The sequence below is a fragment of the Takifugu flavidus genome, unplaced genomic scaffold (genome assembly GCF_003711565.1).
Source record: "Takifugu flavidus isolate HTHZ2018 unplaced genomic scaffold, ASM371156v2 ctg653, whole genome shotgun sequence".
NCBI lineage: Eukaryota > Metazoa > Chordata > Actinopteri > Tetraodontiformes > Tetraodontidae > Takifugu > Takifugu flavidus.
In genome coordinates this window covers 1-10,768 of record NW_026622264.1, presented here as the reverse complement: position 1 = coordinate 10,768, position 10,768 = coordinate 1, and the positions used below count along the sequence as shown (strand labels likewise).

Sequence of the window (10,768 nt, the reverse complement as noted above, 5' to 3'; positions counted from 1 at the left end):
CCACTTCAGAGTGGCGCCCCCTCCTGGCTTGGAGGCCCTGAAGACAGCCAGGACCACCATGGTTTTCACCAGGATGCACGAGACACAGAGCACAAAGCTGATCCCGAATGCTGCGTGTCTCAGCTGGCACGTCCACAGCCTGGGACGACCAATGAACAGCAGAGAACAGAGGAAACACAGCTTAAGGGACACCAGGAGCAGGAAGCTGAGCTCGGAATTGTTGGCCCGTACTACAGGTGTACTGCGATGATGGATGAAGATGCCCAACACAACGCGCTGATCACTGTTCCCAACAAGGAGGCGGCTGTCAGACAGATACCCAGAGGTTCATGGTAGGAGAGGAACTCAGTTTTCTTGGGAACGCAGTGGTCCCGCTGGGGGCTGGACCAGAAGTCCTCAGGACAACTGGTGCACTCCATGGAGTCTGAAGCAAAACATGGACGCAGCTTTGAGATTAATGTGCCCAAAATAGTGTTTGAAATCAAACACCAACCTGTTGTGTTGCTGATTTCCCCCTCAGAACAAGGAAGACAGTCAAAGCAGCAGACAGGTTGTCCTTTCTTCGTGGACATGCGGGTTCCAGGAGGACAGCTTTCACTGCACACTGACTGTGGGGGCTGCAGGAGGAAAAGTCAAAATCTGATTTTTATGCATTTCTTCTAACAGATAACAGGAGCACACAAGAATAACCTTATTAGATTCAAAGTTCCAGAAGATCTTGTCTTCATGGATCTGGAGTTCTTCACCTCTGGACGGTGACCTCTTGACCTCACCCACATTCTGAACCTGAGTTCTTCCATTAGGGAGCCACTGCCAGTTGACGATGTCATAGATGGGTAGGACGTCCCCATTTTCATCAAATGATACTTGATCGCCAAACGTTGTGGTGAAATTGACATGTTGTAGATAATGCACGAACTGCAAATGCACAATACCACATCAGGCTTATTAGGTCGAATCCTAATTCTGGACCCTGTTGCTCCAATTTGAACAGCTGATGGAGGTTGACAGTAATCAGGTCTGAGGGACCACTGGGTGAATCTAAATTTCAAAGGCTCACACTAAAAGGGGAAGCGCTTGTTATTTTCCAGTGTCAGGTCTCACCTGCCAGGGCTCCAGTTTGTGAATATCCGCGCAGCTGCCTCCACTGAACGGCCCCCTCCCTGGCTCACACTGCAGCATGTCATCAAGCGCGTGCGCCAAAGCGTACACAGCTTTGTAAATGTTATACTCTGGTCTGAGGTTAGACACGTCCAAAAACTCAGCGTCCACCTGCTGGATATTCATCTCTCCTGTGCAGGCTTCTGCTGAACCCGACGCACCAAATTTACACTGGAATGAGTATTCCCAAAACTGTTGAACCTGAAAAAAGATTAAATATATCATTTATTTTTGGAATTACCAGTTCCTCTGGGAGTTCAAATAGTAAGAAATAATTACCATATCATAACTAGTGTTGTTGCTACTCTGGCCAGGCCGTATTCGTAGGAGGAAGTCTCTGAGACCTGTTATTTCACCTCGACGGATGGCGATGCCCAGCGTGCCATTCAGGTACGGCATGAAGTCCGGCGTCTGAAGGACGGCCGCTCCAGTCCAAGCTTCACTTGCTAACCACTGTAGGCCTGTCACCTTCTGTCTCACCACCTGTACATATCATTATTAATACCAGAAATAGCATTCTTTAGCGTGTTCACTGCAGTTTTTTCTGTGCACATCAAACCTCCTCCATGAGATGAATCATGTGGAACTCATGTGCAAAGACCATCAGCACGCGAGCCGTTGATTCCTTTATCATGTGCACAATCCTCCTGTTTTCACTCAGATCACCGTCCCAGGGCAAAACCTCCAAGTAGGCCAGACAACCTTGCCCTGACTGGGCCAGGTCAGACTGGAACGAACGGGCCACATGGAGCCCATAATCGTCATCACTGACCAGCAGTCCCACCCAAGTCCATCCAAAGTGTTTCAGGATCTGGATCATTGCACGTACCTGAATGTGGGATCAGTCCAGAAAATTGAGTGTTTTAGTTACCACAGTTTGTAGTCTGATACTAAGTAATATTTGGTTGAATTTGAGGGTGGAGTTTTTTTTTAATCTTTATAGATTCTCAGCTTGAAAGGAATATTTTACCTGGAAAGCATCGCTCGGGATGGTTCTAAAAAAGGACGGAAAGCGCTGACGATTGGTCAGACAGGAACATGTAGCAAAATAGCTCACCTAAAAATAGGAAGTTAATCAGCACAAGCCCAAATGTTTTAATTATGTTTTAGAGCATTAGAGATTTCCTGAGGACTCATCATGAACATGAAATTGTTCTTATATTTTAACAGATTTAACTGTGTAAGACAGATCGACATTTTTAAAAACAGAAAAGAAAAAAAAAGACATTTGAATTTTTAAACAAAAATTTTAAATCTCAGTGCACTTAGATTTTCTCCAAAGATTAGCTGTCTGTGTCTGTACTCTGATCCGAAGTGTGAGGATCACTTTTACACTAAATTTAACTAAGATTTAAGTTCATTTTGCAGTTTTTGTTTGGTAAAAAAGAATTTTTTATTTGAAAAAGGGGTAATTTATGGACTTGATCAAATTATTGTAATAATTATTTATATGCCTTCATCAGATGACATCCATTTCTCTACATAACCAATCACATTTCTTCCTGTGTTTTCCAACGTTATTCAAAAGATGAAAGTTTATAATTCACATACAAAACACAAACTTTAGTGCCACCAATCACTGACCATAGGTATTTTGTACAAGCCTAACACACTGGCAGAAGCAATAGTGAATGTAGAGGGTGAATCACCCACGATCCCCAGGACCGGTGGGCTCCCAGCACAGCCTTCCTGAAGAGCAAACGCCTCCTCCTGACCACTTGCCAGTGCTAACGCTCCACTGAATCCAACCACAAGGGCTCCGCAGTTGTCATAAAGACGGTATCCCAGAGTCAGATTAGGAAGCAGGTCAGGGTTCTTGTTTATCTCCTGAACAGCGAAGGCCATGGTCATAGCGTGACGGAAGCCTAGAATGTCAAATCTGACATGCAAAATACCAAAATCATTAACAAGAACCTGGTGAAACTGGCTACAGATACACCTTTATGGATGGATTCACCCATCACAAGCATTTAATTGACATTTTTCTCCCAGGACCAATCTGAGCTTGAATCATTGTTTGTGGTGTGCATGAAACTTACCCAGTGCAGACAGGCTGATGTGGTTCAGATGTAAATGTCCACTCGGGAAAAACAGAGCTGTAATGAACTTCAAACAGCCCACCTAGAAGCACATCGCCCGGTTCGTGCATCTCATTAAGCTGAAATTTCCTCCATAGCTTGCAAGTCGGAGCATTGAAGGAGGTGGAAGAGGAGACAAACAATGTGATGAGGGTGAAGAAGAGGCCCAATGTGCCAGTGATGTCAGCCATCACTCTTCCTCCTTCCTCCACCTCAGTTCTCTTCATCTCTACTGCATATTTTATATGCAGAGTTGTGTCTTCACCATGTCTGATGACACCCATCAAGGTGTGACCGATGACGTCAGATTCGTTTCACTTCATACATGTTACTTTTGTCATCTTGACCTTGTTTAATTTAAGGTTATGCAAGATTTGGATAGTTCATAGGATTGGTAAATATAATGTCTGCATTTCCCTTCCTGATTTTATTTGATCTAATCTAATTTTAAGTATTAATAATGCCAGGAAATCCATCAAAACTTGCAGAATATGAGTTTGTTGCTTCGTTACGAATGCATAAATAATACACAGATAAATAAATAAAAGCTTTTCCCCCAACTTTATTTAACTAGTACTTATATTAGTAGATGACAGGGAGGTGGTTTTGAGAGACTAATACAAGAACTGCAATTTCAGTTGGTTTTAAAAGAAAAATATGATGTTTCTGATGGTACAGCTAAAACACGACAGGATCATTTAAAATATATCATTTTCTAGTATCACGGTCCATGATGGCTTTCTTTGTGTTCCTTTCCGGTCTCAGAAGTATTATATAGCATTTGGGACCAAAGAGTGCTACCAGAAGTCCAAAACTAGAAGCTAGGATAGCAAAGACTTCAACAGCATCTGCATATTTACCAGGAGAGTTGATGTAAGCGGGAACAAAGGCCACCCACACTGCACAAAAGATCAACATGCTGAAAGTGATGAGTTTGGCCTCGTTAAAATTGTCTGGGAGATTCCTTGCCAAAAAGGCTAGTTGGAAGCTAAGCACAGCCAGTAATCCAATATAACCCATTAATACTGCAAACCCAATCGGAGACCCGACAACACACTCATACACTATCTTGTAGTTGTAGTATTGAGTGTTTTTATGTGGTTCTGGTGAATAAGAAACGAGCCATGCTGTGCAAATTGCTGCTTGAACAGATGTGAGACCCAGAACTGTTCCTCTCTGCTGCACGGCACCAAACCACTTCAGAGTGGCGCCCCCTCCTGGCTTGGAGGCCCTGAAGACAGCCAGGACCACCATGGTTTTCACCAGGATGCACGAGACACAGAGCACAAAGCTGATCCCGAATGCTGCGTGTCTCAGCTGGCACGTCCACAACCTGGGACGACCGATGAACAGCAGAGAACAGAGGAAACACAGCTTAAGGGACACCAGGAGCAGGAAGCTGAGCTCGGAATTGTTGGCCCGTACTACAGGTGTACTGCGATGATGGATGAAGATGCCCAACACAACCGCGCTGATCACTGTTCCCAACAAGGAGGCGGCTGTCAGACAGATACCCAGAGGTTCATGGTAGGAGAGGAACTCAGTTTTCTTGGGAACGCAGTGGTCCCGCTGGGGGCTGGACCAGAAGTCCTCAGGACAACTGGTGCACTCCATGGAGTCTGAAGCAAAACATGGACACAGCTTTGAGATTAATGTGCCCAAAATAGTTTGAAGTCAAACACCAACCTGTTGTGTTGCTGATTTCCCCCTCAGAACAAGGAAGACAGTCAAAGCAGCAGACAGGCAGTCCTTTTTTTCTGACTCTCCGGGTCCCTGGAAGACAGCTCGTGCTGCAGACTGACTGTGGCATCTGAAATAAAATCAACCAATTAACCACAGTTAATATGCAACATTTAAAACTGCCTTTGACTGAACAATATTGTATCAACCTGTTTGGATTCAAAGTTCCAGAAAATTTTATCTTCATGGATTGTGAGTTCTTCACCTCTGAACGAAGACCCTTTGACCTCACCCACATTCTGAACCTTAGTTCTTCCATCTGGGAGCCACAGCCAGTTCATGATGTCATATATCGGTAAGGCGTCGCCATTTTCATCAAATGATACTTCATCACCAAATGCTGTGGTGAAATTGACTTGTTGTAAATAATGCATAAGCTAGAAAGACCAGAGGAGAAGACTGTTATGAAGAGATTAAAACCTTACACCATGTACTTTTGATCGATTGTTCCCATTAATTTTATAAACAGAAGCTCTATAAATGGTTATCACACCTGCCATGGCTTCAGACTTTCTAAAGTCGCACATCTGTGCTCATCAAAAGGCCCCCTGCCAGGCACACAGTGCAGCATCTCATCAAGAGCATGTGCCAGAGCATACACGGCCTTATAAATGTTGTACTCTGGTCTCAAGTTCGAAACATCCAGAAATTCAGTTTGCACTCTCCCCAGTTCTTCCTCTCCAGTACACAACAAGCCTCCACCTTCCACCCAACCTGTTGGAGCTGGAGCGAAGCGACACTGGAAGGTGTATTCCCAGAACTGCCTCACCTAAAACACATACCATATTTCCTCAAATCGAAAAATTATTTCTGGCTGTTTTTTATTTGCAACCCTGTAGTTTACCAGGCTGTTTCTGTTGCTAATTTCATGCAGATCCGGGTGCAATCCCAGCAGAAAGTCCCTGAGCCCTGGTATTTCTCCTCGACGGATGGCGATGCCTAGAGTGCCACCAAGGTACGGCATGAGTTCAGTGGTCTGGAGCACGGCAGCCGCTGTCCAAGCTTCACTGGCGATCCACTGCAGACCAGTCAGATTCTGCTTTACCACCTAGACAGACAGAGAGACAGACAGACAGACAGAGAGACAGAGAGACAGACAAACAGACCGACCGAGAGATACACACCTCTTCCATAAGTTGAATCATGTGGATCTGATGTGCAAACACGATGACAACGCGTGCTGTAGATTTTTTCATCACTTCCACAACCTGCGTCAGCTCTCCTGGGTTGTAACCCCAGGGCAAAATCTCCAAGTAAGCCAAACAGCCTCCGCCAGACCGAGTCAGGTCAGACTGGAATGATCGGGCGACGTGGAGCCCGTAATCATCGTCACTAACCAGCAGTCCCACCCATGACCAGCGGAAGTGTTTCAGGATCTGGATCACAGCGCGCACCTGAGCACAGCGTTTTCTAGTGAATTTACAGGCATCCTGCACTGTTTGCATTCTATTGCTACTGCACTCTATCTGAAAACATCATTATAGTCATGTGTCAGACAGAATTTTACCTGGAAGCCATCACTTGGGATTGTTCTAAAGAAGGATGGAAACCGCTGACGATCACTTAGGCAGGAGCACGTGGCAAAATAACTCACCTAAAATCAAACAGACCCACATGCTGTGTTTCACAATGAGAAGGAGTCAAACTGTCACTGAACTGAAACTTACAATTGGCAGTTTAAATAAACCAATCACGTCAGATGTGGCGATGGAAAAGGTGGAGAAGGAATCCCCCACAATCCCCAGGACTGGAGGAGTTCCCAAACACTTCTCCTGCTGCAGAAACTGCTCCTGTTGGCCGCTGACCATTGACAGCGCAGCACTGAATCCTATTACAAGTGTCGCGCAGTTGTCATACAGACTGTATCCCAGAGTCACGTTAGGTAGCAGACTGATGTTCCTATTGATCTCATCAATGGCAAAAGCCATCGTCATGGCATGTCGGAACCCTGCAAGGTCAAAGCTAAAACACACACGTACACACACAAAAACAGGAGTTGCCAATTACTGATATGTTATATCTAAATGGATTTACCTGCTTTGCTGTATTATGAAGAGGCCTACCCTTGGCAGACAAGCTGATTGGGTTCTGAGGTGAAAGTCAAATCTGGAAAGACAGAGGTGTAGTGGACTTCAAACAGCCCACCAAGAATCATGTCACCAGGCTTGTGCATCCCATTCAGATCAAACTGTCTCCTTAATCTACAGTAGGGCAAATCCGCAAAAGCCTCTGCAAAAAGAAAGGAGAGGAAAAATGTCAAATGAATGCAGAAATAAAGGAGTAATAGCAGATCTAGGATTGTCCCCATATCTGCCCTCCACTCTTGCCCTGTTATCTTCAGACACGAGTACATCATTAGCTGACATCATTTTATATCTAGCAGGCACTGTCACCTTCTACACCACCCATCAGGGCGCTGGCAGTCGTTCAGGGGCAGGCCGTTTTTTTAAACATCTACAGAGTTTAATAATGCAAACCCCGTTCCCTGAAGTGGAAAGTTATCAGCATTTAGAAGTGTCTTTTTTCATGTCAAAGGGCCTTCATGATTACCAATATTTACATTTGGTTCTGCCATCCATGTTGATGTAAGTTTGCCACCTACCTAAGCGCTGTTGGAGACCATGTTCACTCTTTCATGGACACAAGATTTCCTAGTGGCCTCTTCCAGTGGAGCATCTATGGGATGTGCTGGACAAAAAAGTCTGATCCATTGGGGTCCCACCTCGCCACAAACAGGACTTAAAGGTTCTGCTGCAACCTTGTCGGTGCCAGGTACCAATGCACACCGACAGAGGTCAGGTGGAGGTCATTCCTTGATAAGTTAGGGATGTTTGGGCAACAAAAGAGGAGTCAAATCTAAGCACAAATTTTCTGCAAGAAAGCCTAAAAGCACCAAAACAGACAAGCTTTGGACTGGAGGTGAAATATTGATCCCCAGTAGTAACTGGTAGGAACACACACCCATAGATCAGGAGGTCAGTCCATCCATGAGTACTAGTTACATAAAAATCTCCAGGTTCCCACAGTAAATCGGGACATTTGACACTGCAGGACAATTATTCTGCTGATATATTGAAATTGGTGAAGAAACAACTGAGTCAACATACTTCCTATATTCTGCAGTTCAGTGTCACTTATATCAGTGCATCCATGTTAAAGCTCCATGCAAGATTACTCAGTGCATAAACTTGGATGTGCACTATTTCAACAATGAAATGATCCTTTATAATACTTTATTACCAAGAATCACAAAAGCCCTGAAACAAACCAACAAAGGTAGAAAAAAGAATTTATATTCTTATTTTCTGGTGGGTGTCTGCAAAGGCTACAAAATAAAGCAGGAAGTCAAAGAGCAAATACACTGTAACAATCTTGAAGATCCTCACTCCTCATATATTTTAGTAAATGTAGTAAGCATTAAACATAATGCTAGTAGTACTTTTAATCATGTTATAACAACTGATAATGTACAGTTAAAACTAATAATCACTATTAATCACATTCAGTTGAGACTCACATGTGTTTGACTATAACATCCACCAGGTGGTAGTCATATAATTTTACCTACAGTAACGGGTTTGAGAGTTAATAGATGCAGAAACCAGGTTTTGTCTGGGTGACGTTTGAATACTGCTAAAGTGGAATGTTATATTTCCAGATCAATGCAATCTTTTCAAATCTCTTCATGTATGACAGAAGAAAATGATGACGAAAACGTGTTTTTATTGTGTTAATTTTACATTCACAGTCCCACCATGTAGAAACAAAGTTAATTAAAAGATCATGAGGTCACTTTTTATGACTGCCTCAAAGTCTCTGATGTGAAATGATGTAAGGAGGGCAAGCTTGAATCTGGGATATATAAGGTGACAATCTGGGCACGGACTGCACACACATGTAGGATGGAGATCTCTGCTCTCTTCCTTTGCTTGATTTCTCTGTTTGATTTAAACTCAGCTGGTGACCTGAAGGCTCCTGAGAACAGTCTGAAACAACAGGTTGGACCGAGGAAGGACACAACTGGTGCCGCGGCTCCGTCTGTCATATGTCGGCTCCAGGGTTCTGCTCGCCTACCTGCTTTCTCAAAGGATGGAGACTTTGTCATCGGGGGGGTTTTCTCCATACATGACTATGAAGTCATGATGAACCACAACTACACCACCATGCCTGAGCCATTCCGCTGCAGAGGGAGGTTAGAAGATGTTAAAATGTGGGACAGAAATTTTTTGATGAAAGCCTCCGTGTTGTGATTTATATATGAGTTGCAGATTTATTACTTTTCAGATTATCTTTATTTGTGAAATTTAATGATTTGGCAACACCTTATGCTTCCCTGACTTTTAGTGTTAATATGATCTTTATCATCATGTTTGTTCAGGATTCATCCTGCTGAACTGCAATTTTCACGTGCAATGGTCTTCGCCATCGAGGAGATCAACAACAGCACGGAGCTGCTTCCTGGAATCAAACTCGGTTACCAGATCCACGACTCTTGTGCAGCCGTGCCCGTCGCAGTGCATGTGGCCTTCCAACTGTTAAACACTCTGGACCCTGTGTTTGTCACAGGTGACAACTGTTCACAGTCCGGTATGGTGATGGCTGTCGTCGGCGAGTCTGGTTCCACTCCGTCCATCAGCATATCCCGCGTCATCGGCTCCTTCGACATTCCACTAGTGAATATTTTCAACTTTTACCAAAGCGCATGAAAACATAATATTAACCATCACTCTAATGACACAATGTTCAACTTCAGGTGAGCCACTTTGCCACCTGTGCATGCCTGTCTGATAAACAGAAGTACCCAAGTTTCTTCAGAACGATTCCCAGTGACCAGTTCCAGGCCGACGCTTTGGCCAAACTCATCAAACACTTTGGCTGGACTTGGATAGGTGCTGTGTGCTCAGATTCAGACTATGGCAATAATGGCATGGCAGCGTTCCTGCATGCAGCTCAGAAGGAGGGCATCTGTGTGGAGTACTCGGAATCCTTTTATCGCACCCACCCGCACAGCAGGATCAAGAGAGTGGCTGATGTCATCCGCAGGTGTATAGATCTATTTTTGCTTTATGATTCATGAAGGTATTTGTGTTTGTTTGAAATGACGCACATACTTGTGAGTTTTCTGCAGGTCAACAGCTGTGGTGGTTGTAGCCTTTACAGCATCTACAGAAATGATGATCCTGCTCGAGGAACTGTCTCATGAACCCTCACCACCTCGCCAGTGGATAGGCAGTGAATCCTGGGTAACTGACCCAGACATGCTGAGGTTCAGCTTCTGTGCTGGAACTATTGGATTTGCCATTCAGAGGTCTGTCATCCCAGGCCTGAGAGACTTCCTGCTGGATCTCTCCCCCTCGAAAGTGGCTTCATCTCCTGTGCTCACTGAGTTCTGGGAGGACTCATTCAACTGCCGGTTGGGAAAAGGTGACAGAAGTTATACCTCTTCTTAATTTACTGCGGGTAGATTTTAAATTAGTGTCCAAATCTAATAACAAAGGCTTTCAACAGATCTCCTGTGTTGTCAGTTGCTGTTGCAGGTGAGCGCATGTGCGATGGATCTGAAGACATAATGACTCTCCAGAGTCCGTACACTGACACTTCTGAGCTCCGCATTACCAACATGGTGTACAAGGCTGTTTATGCAATAGCTCATGCCATTCATAATGCAGTGTGTCAGGACACAAATGCTACCACTCGGTGTAGCAAATTCACCACGATTAACCCCAAACAGGTCAAACCTAAAGAATCACCTCTGTAACTACTAATATGGTTTATTACAAGTGTTTCAG

At 44.3% G+C, this 10,768-nt stretch overlaps 3 protein-coding genes across 3 annotated transcripts; 1 reads left to right on the top strand and 2 right to left on the bottom strand.

Moving 5' to 3' along the window:
- Window positions 1-3: 3 nt before the first annotated feature.
- On the bottom strand, window positions 4-3,433 carry LOC130521031 (extracellular calcium-sensing receptor-like; the record flags this gene model as incomplete). Its single annotated transcript, XM_057024687.1, is given in 10 exon segments — window positions 4-275; window positions 278-424; window positions 494-617; window positions 691-918; window positions 1,105-1,362; window positions 1,441-1,644; window positions 1,721-1,990; window positions 2,132-2,218; window positions 2,746-3,040; window positions 3,201-3,433. Coding segments are annotated over 10 exon segments (2,115 nt in total), but the record flags the coding sequence as incomplete, so codon positions are not given.
- A 350-nt stretch (window positions 3,434-3,783) lies between these two features.
- On the bottom strand, window positions 3,784-7,179 carry LOC130521033 (extracellular calcium-sensing receptor-like). The gene is made up of 9 exons (XM_057024690.1): window positions 7,043-7,179; window positions 6,647-6,941; window positions 6,487-6,573; window positions 6,104-6,373; window positions 5,824-6,027; window positions 5,473-5,748; window positions 5,129-5,356; window positions 4,926-5,049; window positions 3,784-4,858 (listed from the first exon to the last, which is right to left on the bottom strand). The coding sequence occupies exons 1-9, from the start codon at window positions 7,150-7,152 to the stop codon at window positions 3,948-3,950; spliced, it is 2,505 nt and encodes an 834-aa protein (XP_056880670.1). The 5' UTR covers window positions 7,153-7,179; the 3' UTR covers window positions 3,784-3,947.
- A 1,702-nt stretch (window positions 7,180-8,881) lies between these two features.
- LOC130521032 (vomeronasal type-2 receptor 1-like) lies at window positions 8,882-10,710 on the top strand (the record flags this gene model as incomplete). Its single annotated transcript, XM_057024688.1, has 5 exons — window positions 8,882-9,171; window positions 9,358-9,652; window positions 9,733-10,022; window positions 10,108-10,403; window positions 10,517-10,710. Coding segments are annotated over exons 1-5 (1,365 nt in total), but the record flags the coding sequence as incomplete, so codon positions are not given.
- Between the last annotated feature and the right edge of the window lie 58 nt (window positions 10,711-10,768).